Genomic DNA, 27346 nt, shown 5'->3' on the forward strand with positions numbered 1-27346 from the left:
GGAACTATCACTATCTAAGCTGAGATCTATTTAGGCCTTGATATCTGAAAAGTAAGTATGTAGTACTTAAAAGGCCCATTTCTGCTAAGATCCCATCATCTTACAAGCCTCTACTGGTGATTTGTTACTTTGTTATACTACTACTTACTATTAAGATTTGTAAAAATTTACAATTGTGACAGAACAACATATCCCAAATCTGTCCTTACCCCAATCTCCCTTTCTCTGCAAAGCAAAATTCTAGAGAGATAACATCTTACAATAAATATTCTATAATTTTTAGCTTTACCTCCATACATCAATAAACTACAATCTGGTCTCTGACTGTTTTCACTTGACCAAAACTATTTATTGGGGCACCAAAAATATTCATTTAGCACTTAACTCATATTTACTTAATTGGCTTTTCCCCCCAGTATTATTATAATGATGGAGAAGATATAAAAAAGAGTGGTTTTTAAAAATGTATTTATCCATAGAAAAGTTACCTAAACTCAGTATTATTTTTTTTTCTTTTAACTTTCTTATAGTCTGATTCTAATTATACCTGTATAAATTTGTATTTGACTGATTTAAATTTGTATTTGAATTTAAATTTGTATCTGACTGACTTAAGTTACATTAATTTTCAAATCCTAAACAACAGTTTCAAAAATAATTGAGATAAACGCCTCAACTCTTACATATCAAAAAAGTGATTTAAATAAGTAACCTTACATATGCATATCCGTCTTCCTGGTATGATTTCAGTAAAGTCAAGTAAGTCAGTGAAGTTACCAAAACACAACAACAAAAAACTCCACTAACTTTCAAACACTTGGTCTTAAAATCTTGTTAATCTTAAAGTAGCTCTATGAATATTCAAATTACTGTAAGAAAAGTGAACATTAAAGTATGTCAGTTATTACTTTATTGAGGGCTACATTATAGCTAGCTGGTTCTTAACCCCTAAGAATTCCAGAAAGGCTGACAAATTAGGGTTACAAACTTATAAAAGTAGGGTTGAGGTTGGGGCTGGAAACGTGTATTAGAAAGTGTGGAGTCTAAATAATGAAGTTATGCCTGGCTGGCGTGACTCGGCAGTTGAGCATCGACCTATGATTCAGGAGATCGCGGTTCGATTCCTGGTCAGGGCACATGCCTGGGTTTTGGGCTCGAACCCCAGTAGGGAGCATGCAAAAGGCAGCCAATTAATGACTTATCATTGATGTTTCTATCTCTCTCTCTCCCTTCCTCTCTCTGAAATCAATAAAACAATTAAAAATAAATAAATAAATATTGAAGAGTTAATCTCCCAGATTCCTCCTCTAGTCCCTTAGGGCTCGGCAGTTGCTCCTTCCCCATTCCAACTGGATAAAACCAAGAGAAATGGAAAGAGAGGCTTCAGACCCAAAGATACCAGAAACAAAGAAGAGCAGGGGTTGGGGGCAGCAGAAGTCTGTGTCTAGAACAATGAGTTCCCCAGCTTCCTGCACTTGCTTAGTTCTCAGGAAACACCAGTTTACATGGTACCTCCATGCACACAGAGCTATGAATCAGTTTTTAGTGTCTTGCTCTTCAATATGAACCAAAAGATAAGGATTACAAATCATCTCAGGAAGGCCTCCACATGAAAGCATGAGGCTTAAAGTTGAGAAAATCTTATAGAAGGTAGAACAAAAAATATTTTTTAAGTGTTAGAAAATTTAAGTCAGCTAATGGATTAATCCAAGTGGCCTAAGGTATAGCTAATGAGATCCAGAAAGAGAGAGCAGGAAGAAGTATAGAAAAGAAATTATCAAAGAAATAATACAAGAATATTTCTTAGAACTGAAAGACGTGAATCTCTTGACTGAAACGTACAAATAAAAGATGACAAAAAACCAAAATCATTCTGAGGTACATCACCATGGAATATCAGACCACTAGAAATTATTCTGGGGGGAGGGGTCATATTCAAAGACCATGCATCACTGTGGCATCACACTTCATCAGCATCAAAGAAAGAAGACTCTAGGGTAGTACTTCAAAACTTCCAATCCAGAGTTCTGTATTCACCCATATTATGAATCAAGTGTGAAGCCAGACATGCAGAGTCTCAAAAATTTTATTCCTCAAATGTCTCGAGAAGCTACTAAAACACATGTGAGGGAGTAATTCATGAAAGAGGAAGAAGACTTGGATTCCAGGAAATGAATCCCCAAGCTGAAGATGAAAAATTCCCAGGGAGAAGCTATGCAAAAAGACCTAGGGAATAAACAATTCAGATTGTAACAGGAGGGAAGGCGACTCCAAAAAGATTATTATAAGAAAAAAGCAAGCTATAACAAAGCAAAAAACAAACAAAAACCAGGACTGACAAATAATTTGACAAGTTTTATGATGTGGAAAATTGTATAGAGGCATGTTATAGACTGCAAAATGTGAAAAGGTATAGAAGTCTTAAAAAACTAAGCAAATTAAAAATGTATTATTCAACACAGGAAAAAAATTTTCAAGGTAGCAAATGTAACAATAGTGTAACAACTGACTCAGGAAGTACACTGCAAGAATAAGATTGGATGATGAACGAAGAGAGCTAAAATCTTCACCTATCATAACAGTCTATAAACAACAGATAATCCTAGAGATGGCAGAAGACACAACTAGATGAGCTTTTACAAGTCCTTTAGCACTGCTTAACTTTTAAAATATATATCCATTTGGGTAGAAAGACAAATTGATACAAAAATGGTATATATATATAATTTCTTAAATATGAATGAGTCACCCATATTAGTGCCATCCCACTGCTGATGAACTGACTAGGAGGGCATCAGGGGAGGGCTGGCACGCAGGCTGAAGGAATGTTAAGAATTCCGGTGTGCAGTTACTTCAAAGTAATGGTGTGAACAAAAAAAGTCTACACCTGTCGACCACCACTATATTCACAATGACTAATAGCTTCTCTAGCACATAGTAAGTGGTCAAAAATACTTACTGAGTAAATTAATGCATAATTTTTACAGAATGGTTGAAGAATACCTAGGAGACAAATATGGCAAGAGGGATCTGTGAAGGCAACTAGTAGCATTTAAGATTAATGAGGCAGGTAGAGGTCACACTGGAAGACTCCACATACCAAGAAATATGTATTTGATCTTGTGTGCAAGCAAGATGTGTCAGAAAGTCTTGAACAAAGGGGCACTGTGAATAATTCAATGTTGAACGATTAGTCAAAATATAGACTGGAAATGGGAGTGAAGACAGACATATAAAAACATCCGTGAAAATACATGACACATATAAAAGCAAGGACTGGGTTTTTTCCAGCAGAGCTAGAAAAGGTTCCCCGAAGACATATCAATCTTTAAAGTCTTTTCCACTTAATGAAAATTAACATGGTAGAATATTCTTTGGCCATGTAACCCAGCCACAAATATAGATGCCTAAATTACTTAACCTGTTGATGACCTTCTTAATGTTTTCATCCTGAAGTTTTTGATTATTCAGTCTATTTTTTTTTTAATATATGCTGTATCTAACAATGAAAAAAAAACCCTCAAAAAATTAAAATACAATTACCAATATGGTGTACCAATGAAAGACTTCCGTTTGGCAATTGTAGCTGTAATCTGTGCAGATACTCCAAAATCAGCTATTAAAAAAATGAGAAAAATTTAGAAAAGAAAACTGAAAGTAATATTTAAGGCAACATGAGAAGAATTATTATTTTCAGTAAACTATCTTTAATTATTTTCATTAAACTAATATTATAGAAATAGGAGAAATTCTCAAACATCACATTAACATTTTTAACTTTAATGGAGTAGCATTAAAATATCACAAAGTAGTCAGTGTATGTCATAGCCAGATAGATTCCCATATACTCCCATATGAATCAAATAACAACGAAAGTCAAGATCAAATAATTTTGATGAGGAAGAGACAGCTGAGAGACTAACCTGCCAGACTTAATAATATAATTTCAAATTCCCAGGACCTAAAATTCAAGGAACATCACTGGAAGGGACCTAAAGTAGGGACCTATTCCTATTTGCTTCCTGTCACACCCATGAGAACTGACATCAAATAATCCAATAAATCTACTGGTAAACCTATTAGCTTGAAAAGATATTCAAAAGGAACATGCCCAAAAATCTTACCTTAATATAATACATTCTACTAAAATACCAATCACTCCCAGGAAATTTATTTTTATGTAGGATTTGTTGCTATATAGAATGTAGAATTCTAACATTTTCTAGTTTTTTAATGATTTCTAAATCCTTATCAACTAAGGTAATTTATATATATCTTTTTGTAAGGCACACAGTATTAACACAAAACATTAAATTGCTGATAGGAACTGTTTATTAAGTCATAAATAGTAAGATAACTGCCTTTCCCATATTTAGAGGTGGCTTAGGAAAATTTTATTGTGTTAATTAGATACATACTTTAAAATCTGATTAGTCCTACTGCAGGATATAGTTTTATTCATTTCTAACATAAATATATTTTTTGTATTTTTATTTCTTATAGTAATATACAGTTCAAAATAAATGTTTCCTATTTGTCATTACATACTTTATTTAATATCTAACAGACATAATTGTTTACAATGACTTTGTACATGTTTCCTGTCTTAAACTTTTAAATTATTAAGGTTTTGAATTCTATTTTAATCATAACTTGACAACCAAAAGTTACAAAATAAAAAATAAAAGCCAAAGTATCTATGAATACATGATACAACATACAGATGCTGTTTTATAGAAACCCGTATAATTTTAACCAATGTCATCCTAGTAAATTCAATAAAAAAGAAAAAAAAAGGTTAAAGCACCTAAATTAAATTCTTATGCAAGTTATAGTGTATTTTATTTTAAAAGCTTATGTAAAGAATGTAGGATTTTTGGCATCACTGATTTTTTTGGCTTTTGTTTACCTTGTTTTTTGGTTACAAGGTAATTTTGTATAGATTTCTTACTAGTAATCACATTCCTAGAGTTAGAAGTGAAAGAATTTCCAACGGATATTATTTCACTGTATCTTTACAACAAATCTGTCATATATGAGGGCAGACTCAATTCCCATTTAAGAAAAGAGAAAACAGGTACCCCACAATGAGATCACCTAAAAATACATAGATGCTGCTAAGGGAGGGGAAATATAGTCCTACAGAGAAAAATATAAATTTACTAGCTTTGGAATAAATTTGCATGACAAAATTTTAATTTACTTACCCAATTTCACATGACCATTATCCGTTAACAGAATGTTAGCTCCCTTCAAAATGAGAACATTTTAGTTAAAGTAGGAAACATTTTATCAGCACATATAGTATATGTATTTATTAAAATAATCACAAGTGGCAGCCTTAGACCTGGAAATACCTAAAATTTAAAGTATGCCCAATTAAAATGTTAAATCATAATCACAAAAAAATTTACTGTCTACTTTTTAAGCAATTTGACTATGCTTATAAAATGTTCTGCCTTGCAAAGCTGCTATTAACATAGTATGAATGTTACTATGAAAGTGATATATTAGTTTTCATCTAAATATTATTTACTTACTGATCAAACACTGTCACTGCACTAAAATGTTACCTTATACTGGCACTTTCAATTCCTTGTAATTATATTTTACACTTGATTGCTATATCCTGTTAAAAAATATAAACAAATCTCCAATTCATTAGCTGAACACTGCAGTACTGGTGTGTAAGACTGAACCTTACTGCTTAGTATGAAGTTGTCTATCCTTAATATGTCTGTCCAGAGTTTAGGACCATTCAGAATACAAACAATTAGCCACAAGTCCACAGAATTAAAATGTCACCTGTCTACATGACTGTGAGATAATAAAAAACACATATTGGTCTGTGCCTCCAGTTGCTGGCACAGAGCTCCTGAAACCCTTATAATTTCCTAGGTGATAAAAGCACTAGGAGCATCTTCTGTTCTAATATTTGGTCTTTTATCCCAGTTCTTGACACAGTACTCCTGAAACCTTTGTGTAATTTCCTGGGTGATAGGCATGTCTTCTAACGAAGCAACTCTAGGTGAGCCCCTTGATGGCTCCTAGATGAGGGCTGGTTACCGAAAGACCAAGCCATGATTGCAAGCTTGGAATTTTCAGCCTCTCCCTCATTCCCTGAAGAAGGGAGAAGTGCTAAAATGAAGTTAATGATTGTTCATGCCTACGTGAGGAAGCCTCCATAAGATCTCAATAGTACAGGGTTTGGCGAGCTTCTGGGTTGGTGAACACGTGGAGGTGCTGAAAGAGTGTTGTGCCCTGGAGAGGCATGGAAGCTCTGTGCCTCTTCCCACATACCTTGCCCTATGCATCTCCTCCATGTGGATGTTCGCCTGTATCCTTTATCATATCCTTTAATAAACTGTTAAATAGTAACCATTTCCCTGAGTTCTGTGAGCTACTTTAGCAAAACGACAAAACCCAAGGACGGGGTCTTTGGAACCTCTGATCTATAGCTGATTGGTCAGAAGTTCACATAACCTGAGCCTGGGACTGGCATATGAAGTGTGTGTTGGGGGTAACCGGGGGGGGGGGGGGGGGGCAGTCTGTGGGACTGAGGCCTTTAACCTGTGGGATCTGATGCTATCTCCAGGTAGATAGTATCAAAACTAAGTTAAATTGTAGGACATCTAGCTGATGTCACAGAGAACTGCTTTTTGTGGGGAAAAATTTCTACATGCTTGGTGACTGGACGTGTGAGAAGAGAAGTGTTCTGTGTGAGTAGTAAAGGAGACTCACAGTAAAGGCACAATAAGGAAGGGCTGGTTTTTTCCTATATACAAAGAAAAAAACCGAGTGTTTTCCATTACAAAGATCTAGCAGCATTTTAGCTACTTTTGCTTCTTGACCTAAGTTCAAAGATGATAACAACTACTTTATCTTTGATGAGCTCAAACTTTTGAAGGAGGCAGAAATACTGTCTCCCAAAGGTACTACAGGCTTATTTAGTTATTTTTGCCTTTTCTGCAACTTTTAAATGAACAAGCAAAAGCAAGCAGCCTCTTTAGTCCTGGGTGTGATCAATCATGTAATTACAACCTTAGGAGGAAAAATACTAGGAAACCCCTTCCAGCCCCAAATAGAGGGGGAAATATAGAAGACTGCACAGTAACCCACAACTGCATTTCAAAAGGGTGAATTTTATAGTATATAAATTGTATCTCAATAAAGTTGATATAAAAAAGTAATAAAACTCTTAAAAGCATTACTCAATTTTATTATAGTAATATATTTCAGAGAATAAATTCATCCAATAGAACAATCCAGACAATTTTGGTCCACAGTTTGATCAGAGTATTTAAAAATGAAGAGAGGGCCAATAGGCTAAGCAAATAATGTATATGTACCTTTATATCTCTGTGCATTTTTCCTTTACTGTGAAGGTAGTATAGTCCCTAGAGTTTAAAAAGAAAAACAAAAAAACAACAAAAATTAACAAGATTTTACTATAGAGGTCCCTTTGGGATTTAAAATGATCAATTGAGTAGTATTCTCCATTTTTCATTTACTCATTACAGAAAGTCTTGTGGTAACATGTTTTACTGATTTGTACTAATAAACAAAAGAATCAAGAAAATGAAACAAAGTTGAGTTGGAACCACAAATTTTCCTAAGGCAAATAATTTTCACTAAACTCTGAATAGTCTGAAATAACTTAAAAAGCATGTGCAATTAGTATCAGAATGAGTTCCAATTACCATAAAAATGCTTAATTTTCAAGCCTTTCTTTGGTATCAATATGAAAACATACTAACAAATTCATAGCACTTAAGTTTTAGGAGTTCATATTATCACACTGAGGCTATAAAGCACTTACATGCCAATGTAATTTGGATTTATTACACAAAGAATTAAAAAATGTATTAATATTCAAGAGTTTACCATACTAGAATATTTAATCCTACTTTACTTAACAGGTGATGCACAATAATTAAACATTCACTTTAATAAAGACTATTACTTTTAATTGGACTTACCTGTAGTGTTTCTCTGCTAACATATGCAATTTGCAGTTCTGACAGAGGTCCTGTTACTGTTAGAGAAGAAAATTAATATTAATAAAATTAGGCAAAGCATGTTTTTCAAAAGCAACATTTTATAAGTTCCCGCTAAGCAATAGGGTTAACTGTTTAATAAACAATTCTAAAATGTAAGGTTCATGAGGGCAGGATTTTAAATAATCTGATTGGCTCATTGTTGTTTCCCTAGGATACAGAAAAGTGCACCGAAAAGTTGTGCAATAAATGTTTATAGAATGAATAAAAGCCTGAAATAGTCTCTGAAATTAATTCTATTTTTATACCTCACTGACCAATATTATTTCTTAAATATTAAAAGAAAGGAAACACGGCTGAGAGGTTTAGCTAGTTTTTATTAAAGCTTTTTAAAAATCGATGTGTTACATGTATTATGGCTCATTTAAAGCTGGTATTTTTCCCTAAATTTTTTAGCTTTATAGCTATAAAATTAATGCAGTTCATATAAAAATTCCCAACCAATAGAGAAATGTGGGAAGTCAAGGCTTCTTCTTTATTCAAACTAATAATAAAATATATACACGTCATACGCCAAAGCGTAAGTGGAATCATGTTCCACACACAGTTCTGAAACCTGCTCTTATCACTTACCATGGACGCCTTTCCACATCAATAAGTATAGCTTAATCATATCATAATATTTGATAAGTATTTCTCTGTGAGTATCTATCCACAATGGAAGGCATTTAAATAGTTTTCTCTTTTTCACTATTACATCACTTTGGAGTAAAGAAATAACATTAGTTGGGAGAGACTATGCTAAAAATCAAATTCCAATGATGGAATCTTCTGCTGGATAGTGACCTTATCCCAAAATATAGTGAAGTGAAACAGAATCAATACTCTTATCCAAATAGTCTTTTAACATTTGCTTTATTACAATCAGCCCCTAAAATTACACAAGAGGCCCCAAACTAGGTTTATGAGCTCAACTTCTATATGAAAAAATGAGTAAAATTTTCCAAAATATTTTCTCAGAAAAATGATAGTATGAGTTAAGACATAATTTTATTTTACATTTATCAAAAAGCACACCTCCAGCCAAAGAATAAGGCTACTCTGCAGTTTGTGACAGTAACCCTTAACAGAATTAGAACAGAAAAGGGAAGAAAAAGACAGTAAAAAATTGTTTATTTTAAAAGTCTTACATACATCTCCATTGAAATCCCAATGAAAAACATTCTAATAATTTTTAACTCCTCAGAATCTAGTATCTAATACAGCAAACACGCAATTGATGCTTCTTGGATAAATGAGAGCAAAACTGACTCTTTTTGTCTTAACTCTACTCACTCATTGACCAGATATTCTTTTGGCTTAGTATTGGCCATCAAGGCCTCTGCATGTCTTCTATAAGTATGAGTTTGAAACTTCAAACTAACTATATATAATATTCCTTCTACAGAATTAGCAAATAATTCAACTGCATGTAAATTTTCCAACTTATAAAGGAAGTGCTCCTTTCATCCATATATATCTGAAATACATTTATGTATCCGAACATGATAAAATATACTTTCCTCAAAACATTAATGCTTTAATACAGTAACTACATATTAAGAAATTCTATTTAACCTCTATAAAATATAACTTTGGTCTTACCATGATAAATATCCTGTAAAGAGCCACCTCCACAAAACTCCATGCATATCCAAAGTTTATCTCGCCTACAAAGAGAAAATAAGCATGCAACACATTTTCATGATTAAAATTATTTCTGGTAAAAAGTATTTTAAAGTTGTATGCTATAACCTTGAAAAACCATATAAATATAATGTGCTAAGAAAAAAACACTAATTTCTATGAGTAAATGAATTGCCAAAGATTTTAATCCTTAAAATATACCATTTGTAGGATATAAAGATGTCATCAGGTTCATCCAAAGGACAGAAAATTTCCCTTTAGTTAAAAACTTCCCCTCCTCCAGTTTACCCATCTACCCGATGACACTATTACAAAAGTTCAATGCTAATTAGAAGGCTCATACCAAAATTATGTAGAAGATTCATTACAGAATGGCAGGACATCTCTAATCACTTTCATAGCACTTTCATCAACAAAATAGACAAAATGGAAACTTTACCCTCATATCTAGATTCAACAAAGATCTTTCCAAAATAATGTTAAAATTTATCACTTATCTTTAGATAGCATTTCTCTCTCATACTTACATTGTAAGATAGTATAATCATATAGTCAGTCATAGTAGACATAATTAGCAAAGATTTAATAGATTCCTTTGTTCATCCCTTTGTTCAAGAATTCATTATTTCATCTCAAAATGTACAAGGAAATGCATTATTCTCAGGGTGGAGATGGAACAGAAAGTCTCTGAACTCAGCAAGCTAAGCCTGATGCAGAAGAAAGACTCTGCCTTAATAATACGCCTGCCTCTCACCAATGCCTTCATAATGCACACAAGGATATCTGGCAAATGAACATTTGTGCCATATCTGAACAAATGAATGACTGGAAGAATAAACATACCAATTAGAGAAAGGGTTAGCAAACTATGGCCAGGGGGCCAAATTTAGCCTGCTGCCTGATTTTGTGCAGCCCAGGGACTAAAATAGGTTTTTATATATTTTTAAAGATTTTTTTAAAAACTGATTTTGAGAAAGAGAGAAAGGCAAAAAAGAGAGAGGGGGAGAGAAAGATCGATGTGAGAGCAGGCTATGGATTGGCCGCCTCCTGCATGCCCCCTACCAGGGATCGAGCCGGCAACCAGAGCAAGTGCTCTGACCCAGGATCAAACTGGCAGCCCCTTGGTGCAAAGGATAATGCCCCAAAAGGAATTTTATATGTTTTAAATCATTGGGGGTGGGGTTGGGGGACTTTGTAAAACTTCTCCCATTTGAGTCTAGGTAGGTCATTATGTTAGAACCAGTAACAGAAAAACAAATTGTATTGATGTGATGGTTTTAATATACTGAAAGCAATCAATTATTTGCATCATGAACTTAACTGATTTTAAGAGACTGTGCTGATACAGTATCTACCTATACAGGTTTGTTCCATAAAATAAAAATTGATGCAGAAACTGTGTTAGGTTACTGTTTGAACCACTCACCATTAAAACAATTTTAAATTGGCTGTTAAAGAACCCATTTAAAACATGTAATAGTCATTGACCTGGGGGTAGTACCTGTCTCTATGTGAACTAAAGTCTCCATTAAACCCACCCTTTAACCTTAATGAAGGTGGGAAAATCAAAGCTGTCCAAGAGTGTTTAGAATCAAGAAGAATTGGTCCCCATGGCTTTTACAAGTTGGAAAGAAGAGAGGGCAAGAATTACCCAGTCTTTTCCTTGTGCTGTGCCCACATCTGAAGAGTTAAAGTGTTTTGTACCTGGATCATGAGAATGGGAGCTGCAAGAAGTTACATCCTTACATATCCTACAGTATATCAAAACAAAACTGAAGAGTTTTTCTAAATACATACGAAAACATTCTCCAATTCTCCTTTTGGAAGGAACCTTATAAACTAGGTCATGGTATTCAACTCAGTTGCATATAGAAGTGAATGGAAAAACAAGATTGGAGCCTGAGGTCATCCCCTCTGGAATATGACCTGAGGAACCTGGCCTGGTCCTGCCAAACCAAAAGAGGCGGCAAGTTCAGTCTTTCTAAATTCACTCAAAGACCTAGAAAAATAAGAAGTCAGTGAAATAGTTATAGTTCCTAGTCCTTTGGACAACATGAAGGAAAGAGATGATGCAATATTCTGAGGCTAAAAGCACAAAAGAAAACAAGTTTCTAATAAAAACATAACAGGAAGAAACAACCCTGACTATCTAAATTCACCCAAGGCTAGAAGAAAGGGGCAACAGAATGGCCTATTTAGATCTCTATTCTATCACAGGAAGACTAACCATAAAAGTAAGTTTTTACTGTCAGCTTCCTCACTGAAACCACATCCAGAATTCCCAAGAGTACAGCAGACAATTGCAGACTATGATATTAGTTACAGAATTAACATAAATAGGTCATAAATAAAAATTCCATTCACATGAAAATATCCTACCTTCAAAGCATGAAAAAAAGCACAAAACATGGATTAGAGCTAACTTTATTTTGTTAAATGTATTAGGTGCTGGAATCATTACTGCTTTTCAAAAAGGAGACAGTGTACCTGAGATAGCTTCCAAAATAAGCAACAATATTTGAGTGTTTACAGTCTTTCATCATAATAATTTCTTGCTGCACAACTGCAAAGTCTTCTCCTAGAATTAAAAAAAAAAAAAAAAAAAGCATGTTGAATATTTAATAGATAAAATAAGTTTCAAAATGTCCATTTATTTCAAAACTTAATGTTACTGATATTACTTTTAATGACAATTTCAGGCTCTCCTTGACAGAAAGTAAAATACAGTAACTAAAAAAGCATGAACTCTGGTCCCAGGCTGTTTGGATTCAAATTCCAACTCTGTCCCTTACTAAGCTATGTAAATTTGGGCAAGTTATATGACCTCTCTGTGCCAATTTCTTCCTCTGTAGAATGAGAATAAAATTAATTGCGTGTTTGTGGGCCACCTGGTAACCAGTACTGCTAGAGTGTAGGCCTCTTGGCCCTACAAAGAGCCTGTGGAGTGTGGAAGTACATTTGACACTCCAGGTATATTAGGGTTCCTGTCCTAACTTCAAAAAGAATTAACTCTATGTGCTAAAATTACATTAAATGCTATTTAGAAAAAAGGGAAAAAGTAATGTATATATTCTAGTGAATTATCTGATGATTATTTCTAAGGCATAATAGTAGTAATAGCAGTAACAGCAAATGCTTATACAGCACTTACTGATAACTCACTAACCCTAATTCAGGAACCAAGAGTGTCAAATGTACCTCCACAGGCTTTTTGTAGGGCCAAGAGGCCTACACTCTAGCAGTACTGGGTTACCAGATGGCCCACAAACACAGACTTAGCCTGTACTCCAATGCCTTGTTCCAACTGTGTTGAGCCTGGTCAGACTATTAGCAAATAATCTCTCTTCTTCTACTCCCTCTCTGCCCAAATTCCTCAAAATAAGATCTGGCAATGCTATAGCAGGGTCACATGCTGTGGCTCCTGAATGAGCACTTGTCATGGACAGAAAAAGAACTCCAGTGAATGCAAATATGGTGAACCAGAGACTATGCAAAAAGAGAACAAATGGAAGTGCTTACATTTAAATCAAAGTAGCTTTGTATTACTATTTCAGTTTTTAAAGTATTACATACTTGAAGAGTCTGATTAGATGTATATTATGCAAAGTGAGAAACAGAAGTCTTCCAAAGTACCCCATAAATCATAAGTATGAGGTTGTTAGGGCAAGCCCTGACATTTCTGGCCTTGGTATTTTCCTACTGTAAATGTAACTGTGTCTTGGAGTAGCCCAATCACGAACCACTGGATCCAATATGAAAACCCACCTTACTGCCCAGTTACAAGGGAAGAAGTAATAGAGAACAGGCTGCATGTGAGGTTCTTAATTTCTGCAATGAAGTATATACAAAATAAAAAATCTCCAAAGGGAGAACAGGGAATTTTTATGCCTCCAAAATTTCAGAAGAAAATCACTGAACTGAGATTCTCTTCTGAGTTCAATTCCCACCATTAAGAATTCCAGATTTTTAGTACATTTAAAAAAATCCAAGTTAAAAATAATAAAGCCAAAATGAGACTAACACCAATTTTCAGGGATATACTTAATTCTTTGAAAGTTTTAAATTTTGCTTTTTCACTTGCCTCTCAATTATACTTTCCCCCGATATGGAAAAAGAGTTACAAGCGATCAAGGCTGATCTAGTCAGAGTGAACTCTAAGAGTTTAGTGTGATAGTTTAATAGCAGCTCTCTTTCTGGGGGTAGCCCTGAAAGTTCAGCAGTCATCACACAATCTCAAAGGGAACTAGCTTTAGAAAAAAGTTAATCTGCAGAAAACATTGAAGAGAAACCAGAAAAAGGAGGAAGGAGAAAGGCATATGATGACATAACTGAGCTACCTCAGCTGCCTCTAGATATACCTGTATATAACCAGTAAATTCCCTGCACTGTTTAAGCCACCTTGAGTTGCGATTTCTGTTACAACTGTAAGCATCACCATTTCTACAGTGATCTTCGTACATATCACTGCCCTTATGACACTGCAACAGTGTCTGCATGACTATGTCCTCACCAGAACATTAGGTCCTCTAGGACAGAATTATGCATGCCTTAAGCATCTTTGTACTCCTAGCACCTAATATGGAATTAATAAAACTGTTGCCTGAACGAATATGCCATGCCTCAATTATTCTTCTCCATGATGACTCTAAATTGGGTGTATCTTTTGGTTTAATTTCATACAGTTATACAATTAGTTGCTTCTGTGCTACTCCTGTGCTTTCTACTGAAGCCAATGAGTGGCTTTAAGTCTTCAACTACCACTTTCCCATAAAATGTTGTTGATCCAAAGTGAATTACCTTTTTCCTAGTACTGTAAGTCATTTCTATGTGATTACAGAATGGCCAAATAAAATTTAACAATTTTGTGGGGGGAAAAAATCCACAGAAATAACCTACAACTCAATTTTTATTTTATTATTTATTTTTTAAAAAAATGTATCTTTACTGATTTCACAGAGAGGAAAGGAGAGGGAGAGAAAGAGATAGAAACATCAATGATGAGAGAGTCATTGATCGGCTGCCTCCTGCACGCCCCCGACTGGGGATTGAGCCCGCAACCCAGGCATGTGTCCTGACGGGGAATTGAACCTCGACTGCCTGGATCCTAGGTCGACACTCAACCGCTGAGCCACGCCTGGCCGGGCTACAACTCAATTTTTAAAGGTAACTGGAAAAAGGAGGTTTGGGTAGGAATAAAGAAAGCAGAGTTTAATACATAATAATGCAAAGGAGCCTAATGGTAGGTTTAAAGGACTTTCCTCAAAGCTCAAGGGAAACAGATTTCAAAGAACAAATTAACAACCTCCTCCCATTCTAGAACACGTAATAGGATACTGTGAAACAGAATTATTAGACTACATAATCTCTAAAAATTATTTCCAATTCTGACAGTCTAAGATTTCTTGATAAGACTTTCAGACATTAAAGTAAATACATCTTGCCAGGCCGGGCATGGTTCAGCGGTTGAGCGTCGACCTAGGATCCCGGCGATCGGGGTTCGATTCCCGGTCGGGGCACATGCCCGGGTTGTGGGCATGATCAATGACTCTCATCACTGATGTTTCTATCTCTCTCTCTCTCTCTCCCCCTCTCCTTTCCTCTCTCTGAAATCAATAAAGATATATTAAAAAAAAAAAGTGAATACATCTTCTGAAGATGGCAAAAACCAAAAACCAAAACCTAATTGAGAAAAACAGGCAAGCCTACAAGCAGAGAAGATGATGAATAACCAAGTAAAAAGAAAAATACAAACTAATACATGCAAAATTCTTAGAACATGGCAGTATTAAGTATCCAACAAATGTTAACTATTTCTAGTAGACCAAATAATGACCCCAAGGGTATCCAGGTTCTAATCCCTGACACCTGTGAATGTTACTTTATGGCTAAAGGAGTTTTGCAGGTGTGATTAAATTAAGGCTCTTGGGATGGGGAGATTACCCAGAATTACATATTCATATTCATAAAGCTAAAACACTGAACAGTCACAAAAGAGTTGGGAATGAGGAAGAAATTGTAGATATACTAAAAAGTCCTTTATTTGCCTTTTTATTTTTGAGCATTATCTTTAAATGTGTGAATCTCGAATTTGTCCAGCATAGTCAGCCTCAAGCCCATAACAGAGCCCTAATATATTAAAGTGTAGTTAAGCAATCCACGATTAACCTTGCAAAATAATTATTATAAATGATGTAACAATGACTTTCTTCATGATGGCAATAAACACAGAACACCACTGAGTAAACAACTGGTGGTAAGGGAACTACTAATGTACTCCAGGGAGACAGGAAAAGGAGCCAGATAAATAATTACCCCAGTGCCTTCCTCTCTATGATGAAAATCCTGCCTCTCAAGACAAAAAAACTAATGTGAAAAGCTGTCAGGAAAGATTTTTAAAATATAGCTTTGGAGATCCATGAAAAACAGTAAAATGAGGTCTTACTGGTATCTTGTCACACTTAAAAACTTTTGCTCTACAATTTAATAAACGCTGCTCTGATGGAAATAAAACATAATACTCTATTTTCTATTAATTTCCTGTTGGTTAATCTGAGTTTTTCATTGTGTTTGCTAAGGAATGAGTTTCTCCCACAAGTTACTACTTAATTAACCAGTGTTTTTATATTCTACTTTAATAACTAGTATTGCAAATGAATAATAATAAGCAACTTTAATACCTTTTTTTTTAGGGTAAAAAAATTAAAGAACAATGGGCTGAATATCAGAGGAATCAGAGCCATAAAAAAGATGTGACTTTGGGGCAATTATAACTACTGTGTCTACTTTTCTGCAATATGAAATGTGTTAGGCTTAAGAGAATGTTCACACAATACCTCTCTGCCACCAGGTATTTTCTGTAACTAAAGTTTTTAAAGTTGTAAAACATCTGATGACCATCAAGACAGATTACCTAAAAAGATCCTATAGCTCTAAAATTCTGACTTTAAAACATGAAAAGAAAAAAAAGATTCAAGAAATTCATAATGTAGAGAGTTATAAAATTCTGTAAGAACCTGAAAACCTGAGAATATATATGTGAGTTCTATTAGCAAGCTCTGACACATGCTTTCGTCTTGATCCATTTTTTAATTTTCTCTCAAAATAAGTCTCAAGAGTTGGCAGAGTGCTAGTCCAAAAGCTTAAAGATCACAGAAACAAACCTGTAGTCTGATAAAATCAGGTTTACTGACCCACAGCAACGAGGAACACCACACACCAGGGAAACCTCGGGCCATCTCACAAAATCAAGGAAAAGATGACTTATAAGATTTTGGGAAGAGTGGAGTTTAGGTGACATTTAAATGAAGCAGTGTTTTAGTAGGGTTAGAGCAAAGCAGAGCTGTGGTAAAGGGATCTACGTTAGGACTGGACTGCAAAGTGAACCCAAGGTCCTCTTTCCTCAGGAACTACAGTTAAGACAGATGTAGATGCTGTGTCCGGAAACCCCTTATCTGAAGCTGTGCATCTCAGCTGTAAATCAAGACTGCCTCTCTCTGTCAAAATGACTTAAGATTCCCCAGGGAAAAAGGGGGGGGGGGGGCTGCTTGATTCTTGCTGATATAATTACACATAGCCAAGTTTCTGGCAGTCTGTGATTTTCGAGAACAAAGTTTCTCAGCAAGTAATCAAGCCATATTCACTCAAAGACAGGATTTGTTAGGACACTTTACAGCTAGCTGCACCATTCTTGGGAGAAATATTGTTTGAGGCTTTATCTGTGCCTGTTATTCCAGCCTAATAAATGGCCAGGCAGCTTTTCACTCTCTCCATTAGTTACTTGAGATTACTATCTCCATTGTACGCCAGAGTGTGAAGAACAGCTTGCTAATTAAACTATTACATTATATTGTTCATAAATAAGTTTATTTGCAGGTTTATCTTTTGGTTTGTTTATTATGCATCAATTTCACCATAAAAGATGTCCAATTTGAGCAAATATACTGGTTTTGAAGAAATGACATTTATTTAGTACTCATTTAATGTGAATAAAACTCTGTTTAGGAGTTGAGGTGACTATTAAATGAAGCAGTGGTTCTACCACTAAAGATTTTTCTTAATTAGTTCTAGAAAACTACATTTTATTAAATAAACATCCAGCTAAACCTGATAACAGTTTCCACACCACTGCCAACTTCTGAGAGTGGTGAAAGAGTAGGCTACATTGCCAGGGTTCAAATCTCAGCTTGCCACTAATTAGGACACACTACTGAAACTTTCAGTGCTTCTGTTTCCTTATTTTAAAAAACAGAGCAATAATGTAAGGATTAAATGAGTCAACAAATGTAAAGCACTTAGAACAGGGCCTGGCACAAAGTAAGTTTTAATAAATGTTAGCTATTTTTTAGCAAAAATGTGTCATGGTTTAAACCAACCCATCTCTAAGGTATCTTTTTAGTCTCACATCTTCATTAATTTGATTTATCCAATAAATATTTACTGAGTATCTACTAGGTCCCAGGCAGTGTATCAGGCACTGGGAACCTCATAAAAATTAGTCTAGTGAAGACTTAAGCACCACTACATTCTTACCAACAGTTCTTTCCATTTTTTCTACTAAACATGCCCTTTTTACTTTTCTCAGAGAATAGCTATTATCAGACAGTAAATTTCTTTAAGACAAGGACCATTTCTTTTTTTTTTTAAATCCTCACACAAAGATATGTTTTTATTGATTTTTTAGAGAAGAAGGTGGGGGGAGAATCATTGATCAACACATCAGCCTTCCTTATGTGCCCCCAACAGGGATCAAACCTATAACCCTTTGGTGTATGGGATGATGCTCCAACCAACTGAACCACCTGACCAGGGCAAGGACCATTTCTTGATGCTGATAATGCTAGTGCCTAACTAAGGGTCTTAATAACATAGTTAATAAATATTTGTGGCATTTCCACAACTCCCGTTTCTATAATAGATATTTTTCTACATTATATTTTCCCACTGAGGTCCCATTACTGTAACTTTATTTCTCCCTTCAATTGTCAGTTTTGCTTAATGTATGTGGGGTCTTTTCTTTTTATTTACTTATACTATACTTATTGTTGACAGTATTACAGATGTTCCCTGTCTTCCTCTCCTTTGCCCTCCTCCCCCCAGCCCAGCCCTACTGCATGCCTTCCCCACACTACTGTCTGTGTCCACAGGTTATGTGGGGCTTTGTATTTAAGCATAAGTATTGTTTCCTACTTTTTTTCATTAACAACATACAGAATTTATATTCTGGGTGGGGTTTTTTTAATTCCTCATTTAAAAAGTGATAGTGTACAGTATTTGCTTACTCTGTCTTGCTTATTTCACTTAGTGTACATAAAACCCTCAATGTCTATCCATGTTGTCGTAAATGGAGGATTTCCTTCTTTCTTGTGGCTGAATAATATTCCAATGACTGTACATATACCACATCTTCTTTACCCATTCATTGCTGACGGACACTTAGGTTCTTTTCATATCTTGGCTATTGTGAATAATGCTGCAGTGAATATGGGAATGCAGATATCTCTGCGATATCCTGTTTTCATATCCTGTGGATACACACTCAGAAGTGGGATTGTTGGATCATAGTTATTCCATTTAAAATTTTTTTAAGAACCTCCATACTGTCTTCCATAGTGGCTGCACTATGGGAATTTAATATTTCCACCAACAGTACACAAAGGTTCTCTTTTTTCCACATCCTCTCCAACACTTGTTATCTCTTGTCTTTTATGATAAAAAACTAAAAAGCTTCTGCATAGCAGAGGAAACCATCACAGAATGAAAAGGCAACATACAGAATGGGAAAAAATATTTGGAAATCATACATCTGATGAAGGGTTAATACCCAAAATATATAATGAACTTGTAAAACTCAATAGCAAAAAAACAAACAACCTAATTAAAACATGGGCAGAGGATCTGGATACATTTTTCCAGACATACAAATGGCCAACAGGTACACAAAAAGGTACTCAACATCACTAATCACCAAGGAAATATAAATCAAAACCACAATGAGGTATTACCTCCTACCTGTTCAAATGGATATCATCAAAAAGGCAAGCAATAACAAGTGTAGGCTAATATTTTGCTGTGAAGACCTCTGGGACTACAATGCCATTTATAACACATCAAGAAAAATGTAAGCTTTGTTAGAAATAATAGTCTTAAAAAGGAAACTGGACTTTCTTCTATATTGGTACATTACAGGAATGCAATAAATATTAAATTTGTGTTAGCAACATTTCAAGTAAAATACTAAGAGTCACTGGTTTGCATTAGACATTTGGAATCAAGGAGACTATGTGAGAGGATGAGATTACGGGGTGACATATCTGGGCACTACTTGTCTTTTTTCTATAGAGGTACTTCTGCCCGGCCGGGTGTGGCTCAGCGGTTGAGCATTGACCTAGGATCCAGGCGCTCGGGGTTCGATTTCTGGTCAGGGCACATGCCCAGGTTGCGGGCTTGATCAATGACTTTCTCATCATTGAGGTTTCTATCTCCCTCTCGCTTCCTCTCTCTCTGAAATCAATAAAAAATATATATATTTATAGAGGTACTTCTAACCTCTCACTTAACATTCATCTTACCATTTGTTTTGTTTTTTAACCTACTTTATGAGTAAGGCTGAAGATAAATATGAATATATGCTTGTTATCCTCTGAGGCTTTGGGGAAAGGTAATATGGATATATAACATAACAGGACAGGAAATTCACTAATGAGTAGTTTTTAAAATATAAACAAGTTTACCTACCTTGGAGTAGTACCTCATTTAATTCCCTTAACACTAATTACCCATAACTTTAATTTCTAGTGAAAAGATTTTTTAATAGGTGAAAATTAATGAATACTGCCTTCAGGTGTTCTAATGATAGTTCTTGAATAGTAACACAGCTACGTTAATGGGAATAATAAAAAATGGTTGATTTCTAAATTCAGTTAGGCACATAACAGTGCATAGTCCCATCACTGGTAACTAGTCAGTTCCTCCTTTTATTCCCCACAATGGCTCCTACAACAATAAAAAGTCATTCCCATTATTCTTCGGATATCCTACTTACCAACTTCGGCTTCGTTTTCAGCTAAGGACATAGATTCCTCTACTTGAGAAAGTGGAGAGAGGCCCTGTTGTAAAGATCATTTTTTTTTTTTACTACCCTCTCCCTCAACCTTACAGTTAATCTATATTTGTGCCCAAACTTACAAAAATGTGATCCCAAGGGTGGTGATCTCCTCTTTTTCAGAAGAGGTACCTCCTAATCCCTTCTCCTTCCAAGCCCTCTCAGAACCTTGCTCCACATTTACATTCTCTCTACCACACTCACTTTTGCCTTTCAGTTTACAAACATGCTCAAACCTACTTCAGTGTAAAAACTTTCCCTTAACCTTGCTCCTCCAATATTAAACCAGTCCCCCTATTGCTTTTCACAGCCAATTTCTTTAAAAAAAACAGCCTGAGCTATGTTTTCTTTTCTATTTTCACTCAATCCTCAACCCCCTCTAATCTATTTTTCATCCAACAACAACTGAAATTACTCTTGCAAAGGTCCGTATTGTTTGAAGAGCCAAATCAAAGGCCTCTTACGAATAACCATCCTCCTTGACATTTCAGCAGCATTTACTCAGGACTCCTTTTATTTTGAAACTCTCCAACTACAACTATGACCAAACACCAATAATTTTCAAATCAATGCTTCCAGCCAAGACCTCTCTCCTGAGTGCCAGATCTGTAGATCAAATTGACAACTGTACATACAGAGTACAGCAAAAATAGGTTTACAGTTGTGAGTATGCGAAAGTTTATTCTTGTGTTATTACTTATTACTGTATTATTTTCCATGTGAACTGTAAACCTACTTTTGTTCTACCCTGTATCTACACAAGCAATCTCTAAACACTGCATAAGCAACATGTCTTGAATGGAAATGCATTCTCTCTCTTCATTCTACCTCCTAAATATCTCTCAATTTCAGCCCCACTATAACTACCTTGGTTCGAATCCTCATAATAACCATCAAATTGCCTCTTTGAGCAGAACACTGTTTGAGGCTCCAATAACCATTCTTTTTTTATTAGACACATAGCTGCCTAGCTAAAGACCACACTTCCTAGCATCTATTGTATTTGTGTGGTCATGTAAGTTAGTTCTCAGCAACAGAAAAAGAGCAGAACCAGTGTGTGACTTCCTTAAAAGAAAAATGCTTGTCTTAAAAGACCTCTGTCTCTTTTCCTGCAAGCTAACAATGGACACAGACGTGACCAATCCTCATATAAGTAGACGGATGAATGCTCTACTGGGTGATAGCATACAATGAGAGGAACATGCACCCCCAAATAGCCTGGACTCACATCAGAACTGTTAACATGAGAGAGAAATAAATGCCTATCTTATTTAGATCACTTCATTTTGGGTTTCTTTGTTTTAGCCATTTACCTGAACCCTAATACCCTTACCCTTCTCAATAAATCTCTTATTTCCACTATTAACTTACATTTCAATACATCTGCCACAACACTGCCAGTTATGTTTTAAAACATAGGCTAAATATTAGTCTTCTCCCTAAAACCTTTTTAGGAAACTGTCAAACTCTTTTCCAAAGTAGATGCACCATTTTACATCCCCAAAAGTAGTGTATAAGGGTCCCTGTTTGTGGTTATATTTTCAGTTTTTATCCTTCAGCTATAATACATGCTGAAATATTAAGGGCTGAAATAATACAAAATTACCAGTAGGAGGAAGGAGGATAGTAGTAAGTATAGATGAAACAAGGTTGGTCATATCTTGATAACTGTACTCATAATAGTAATAATAGCTACTTACTATGGCAAGTACTTACTCTGTGCCAAGCACTATTTTATGTGTTTCGGATATACTATTAGCTCATTTAATCCCTACAACTGCCTTATGAGACAGCTACTATTATTATCCTCATTTTAGAGATGAGGAAATAGAGGTCCAGAAAACTTTAGCAATAATTCTAGCTAGGACTAGAATCAAAGTAGTTTTAGAGTCTGTACTCTTAACCATTGGGCTATACACTTCAAACTCAAAACAAATAAATTAAGTATAAAAATGCAGGTGACTTTTATGAAAATGTAAGTTGGGAGTCCAATATTAACTAAATTTAAGTGTTATCTAATAGCATATATATGATAATGTCCTTTGTTATCTCTGGGTGTTGTAATGCCAGTGATTTTTCTATTTAATTGTATTTTTGAAATGATCAATATATGCTTGGCAGTGTTCAACATTAACAGCATAACAATGTGAACATTTCACTGATCAAAAAAACCAAATGACTTGATGAACAATAAGATCTTTCAAGTTCCTAATTTTTTAAAAGGAAATTTTAGTATGTACTGAATGAGTACTATGTATTAGGCCCTCAGTTCAGTGCTGTAGACACAAATTTGATTGAAACCTAGAAACAAAGAAAGGCAATTCTAGAATAACAATAGAAGAGCTGTGGTTGAGTATATAACAGTTATTCCCAAAGAGGAGTCACCTTAATCAGACCAGGGTCAAGGGAGACTTCCTGAGAGAGAAGGCACTAAACTGATTTGAAGGATGATGTATGTACAAACTACTTCTGATCAGGGACTACTGCATCAAGTAACTAATTCTTAATAACTAAAAATGAAGGCCCTGATCCAAATGCCAAATCTTTAATTTTTTAATCTCACATTTCACCAATTTCAAATATCCTACTTAAGTTTCTTATAAACTGAAGAGTAGGGGACTCAGAGAAAAGAAAAAACTATCTTATGATGTTAGAATGTAATTAGACTATATAAAATCTGTAAGTGGGCCTAACTGAAAAAGCATTTTTTATTCATTATATTTCAGTGTGGTTTGATCACAGTCTTAATGGCACTTCTAAAGTCTACTGATAATCTAATCAGGGGCAAGCACAGTACAACAGTAGGTGACCTGCTTTGCTGAGAATGGTTTTTCCATTATAGCAGGGAGAAAGGAGGGAGGGAGGGAGAACTGTATACAAAGGTCCACAAAGCCTAAAATATTTAACCTCTGGCCTTTTTACAAAAGTAGTTCCCATCCCTAAAAAATTATTGAGTGGACTCCTATTATACTGAAGCTAAAACCTATTTTACCAATGAATTCATATTATCAGTTTGTAGTGGAAGCCATCAGAAAGGCACTATGGTCGCTCTGGAACTCAATCTAGACACTAGCACAATTACTTGCTTATGACAGGAAGGGAAAACAGAAAGAGCGTTTTTAAGAGGATAAACAAGAGTATACATAGTTAACTCAGAAAGATGTAGGTTTTGCAGGGGGTGGGAAGAATTCAGAGACAGAATATAGCTGAAGCTGACAATATGTAGTAGTCTGAGGGGCTTTACAATAAGCTGCTCAAGTTGGAAAGTAACTACCAAGATAAAATGTGAGAGCTAGGTCTATTGAGAAAAGTGAGACTCAAGAAGTGAGGTTAGGTGCCCAAGTTGACAGAGCAAGAGAATGGGATACAAAGAACTGGACTACAATCACCCAAGTCTCAGCTCACTTCTTTCCATTGCACCACTGCCCCCCAACCAAGGGACACTGCTAACCTGGGAATATACCACTACTAATTTGTGACAAGTTCGCTCAATTGAGTTCAGAAGGAACCAAGTCTCTTCAGGAGTTCTCCCCCTCCCCTGGTTATTAGTTCTTTTTCAGAAACAAGTTGAGCAAGATGTCTTCAGGTCTCAAAGAGGTGTAGGAAACAGTAGATACCAATTTTATTTCCCAAAAGATGCTGGGAAAAATAAGAATGTTAACCAAACATCACTAAAATAAGCCTTAAAAAGATATCTAGTGGAGTACAGCAATAAGGGACATCAAATTTCAATTAATTTACCTGGTTCCAACTTTATTACTTTAATTGCTGCCAATTCACCAGTGTTAACATTCCGTGCCTAAAAAAAAAAACACAAAAAAAAAAACAAGAAGAAGAAAAGATAATTGTGAAAAAAGCTTTCATTAAAAACTTTATAAAATGTCATCATTTAGCTGTTTAAATTATATGGAAATATTTTTTAAAAGAACTGCAAAAGTGATTTATATTTACAAAACAAACACTGTGTTCTTTACTTGAATTAATTCAAGTATAAATTTAATAATGATAACAATAGCTAATATATACACAAGCCTTATTATGTGTGCCAGGCACTATTCTAAGTTTTCATATTAATTCATTTAATCCATAGGTACTAATATTATTGCCATGCTGCATATATGAAAACGAAAGCACAGACAAGTTAAAGAGTTTTCCAAGGCTAGTGACAGTGTGGGATTCCAACCCAGGCAGTCTGACTCCAGAGCCTGAGCTTTAAAGCATTACACTCTATTGCCTGCCATTCATTTAGCCTGGTTAAAAATTTTGAATTTATTAACTATTCTTAAACCTGTTAATTTAAAAACCTAACACAATTACATAACCATGAAAACAGCCCCCGTGTATCTGTTTAAACACACCTGATTTGAACACAAATCAGTGCAGTTCAATACAATCCAAATATATTTGTATAAGCCACATATTAAAAATCATTTTAAAAATTATAAATAGAAATTGTCTTTTTAGTTTGTATAAAAACGGCAGTAATTCTTTGTCAATTTAAAATGTTCTTTAATTGGATCAGAACTATTAAGCTCTTTTAAACTGTTATAACATATATCTGAACTATCAACTGAAACTTAATAAATTTTCATATCAACTAATAAAGACCAATATATGTGATTTCCTGATCTCAGAAAGAGCCATTCTTGTGATGAGAGTTATTCTCTGTTGCAACACTCTTATTCATGAATTGGTAAAGATGAGTGAATCATTCACAAGGGATGATCATAGCATTAACAGTGGAGTGCTTCTAAGATAACTGAGGCACTAAAAATATCAGGCAAGGATCTAGGAAGATAGGTAGATACTGGACAAAGCCATTGCTGAAATGTGAAATTTAACCTTTTAACTCAAAAAAGAACAAAGGTACTAAAAGGTCTCCCTATACAAATTAAGAAAAAATTAAAACAAAATTTGCAGGGAAAATTCATTCCTTAAATCCCCATATCTAATAAACACCTATGGCACCAACTTATGACGGGCAGTACAAAACAGATTTGAACAGTTATTTCAAACTAAATTTAATTTCCATTAAATGAGGTAGACATTTCAAATAGTGCTACATAAGTATTTACTCCCTTCCCTACGATGAGAAGATATATATACACACACAATGAAAAAGAAATGAAATCAGAATATCATTCTGGAAACATTTTGTAAAGGGGGCAGAATATAACTGTAAAAGATTCAGGTATATCACCTCAATGTTAGTCATAAATCTTCTCAAATACTATCTGAACTACTTGCCTTTTCTCACACTTCACTATCTTTTCTCTCTTAGGCTCCTCCTTGATATTGATACTCCATCCTTCAACCCATGTCTTTTTTAGCATGTATCCAAATAAAATAAGACAAGATACTACTCTCTCCAATTCTTAATTCTCCATTTAAAAATCCTGCCATGGGTTGTTTTGTTTGTTGAAAGGAAATTCAGAGTGTGCGTGATTTCATTATGAAATAGCTGAGAAAATGTGAACCCATAGAAAGCGAGGATGATAAATTTTATAGATAAAATTTTGTGCTCAGCTGACCACACGAGGGCCCCCTCTGTACTGACATCACAGGTTACACAGTGTCCGAAATGGCTGCTGCACACACTATGCTCTAAAAATTAACATCAGCACATATTTAACAACGACAACAACAAAACCAGTGACAGTAGTACTGCTAAGTACTTTACTAAGTCAATATTTATTATAGGCTTGACTTCTGAATACAATTTTTCAAAATTTAAATCAGCCCAGAATTTTCTAAAGGATAACAGGTTTTAAAATGACAGTCCTCTAGTCAACAGGAAAACAAGACAGCTGAAAGGATTACTGCTATCTTTGCCTTCTGAAATATTTTCCAATATGTAACTTATTTGACAGTAATAAGGTAATTTACAAAAGGGGAAGAAACAATTCTTAAATGCTCAGAAACAAATCTGAGCTTTTACACATCAAAATTCAGTTTATTAATAAAAGGTCTTTAAAGCATATGAGTCATCAAGAACGTTGGTCTTCTGGCTAAAATAAGTAACAGTTAGCTATCTCTAAATTTACAATGATCAAGGTGACACACTGAGGTAAATTTTAAAATATCTCTAATATCCTGTAACTGCTATTCTTTTTTTAATCACCTACAGCAACTTATTAGAAAAAAAGAACATGAGCAAGGTAAATATTATAAAATATCACCATGTTAAAAATTTCTAATTCAGTATTAGTAACGTAAAGTTTTCAGACTTGCTCAGGGCAGAAAGCTGAAGATAAATACTCTAAGGATCTAGACCTCTTCTGCCATCACCACTGATCTGACTACCATTCTTCACATGCTCTCCAAGTGATGTTCTTGAGTTTAAAACTCTTCAGGCATACACACCAATGCTTTAAAGATAAAAATTCAAATTCCCTGTCAGAGAATTTAAATTTTTCGCTAAATATAACACTTTTGTAAAAGCTTTATTGGGATATAGTTCACATACCATAAAGTTCACTCTTTTAATATGTACAATCTAGTGGTTTTTAGTACATGCACAGTTATGTAACCAGCATTACTATCTAATACTCGGGACGCTTTC

The 27346-nt window shown here is 34.8% G+C and overlaps 1 protein-coding gene across 4 annotated transcripts in view; it reads right to left on the reverse strand.

Moving 5' to 3' along the window:
* Positions 1 to 27346, reverse strand: part of MAP4K3 (mitogen-activated protein kinase kinase kinase kinase 3) — a 123553-nt gene that overhangs the window by 57613 nt on the left and 38594 nt on the right. For 3 of the 4 annotated variants that reach the window (XM_087823500.1, XM_087823501.1, XM_087823503.1), the window contains exons 2-8: positions 24526 to 24583; positions 12171 to 12261; positions 9642 to 9706; positions 7980 to 8035; positions 7350 to 7397; positions 5208 to 5250; positions 3544 to 3616 (exon numbers count right to left, since the gene is read on the reverse strand). In XM_087823500.1, the coding sequence (XP_087679626.1) occupies positions 3544 to 3616; positions 5208 to 5250; positions 7350 to 7397; positions 7980 to 8035; positions 9642 to 9706; positions 12171 to 12261; positions 24526 to 24583 (434 nt within the window). The remainder of the gene's footprint in view (positions 1 to 3543; positions 3617 to 5207; positions 5251 to 7349; positions 7398 to 7979; positions 8036 to 9641; positions 9707 to 12170; positions 12262 to 24525; positions 24584 to 27346) is intronic. The other variant, XM_087823504.1, reaches the window with a different exon arrangement.

The sequence above is a fragment of the Miniopterus natalensis genome, chromosome 13 (assembly GCF_054644295.1).
Source record: "Miniopterus natalensis isolate mMinNat1 chromosome 13, mMinNat1.hap1, whole genome shotgun sequence".
Taxonomy (NCBI): domain Eukaryota; kingdom Metazoa; phylum Chordata; class Mammalia; order Chiroptera; family Miniopteridae; genus Miniopterus; species Miniopterus natalensis.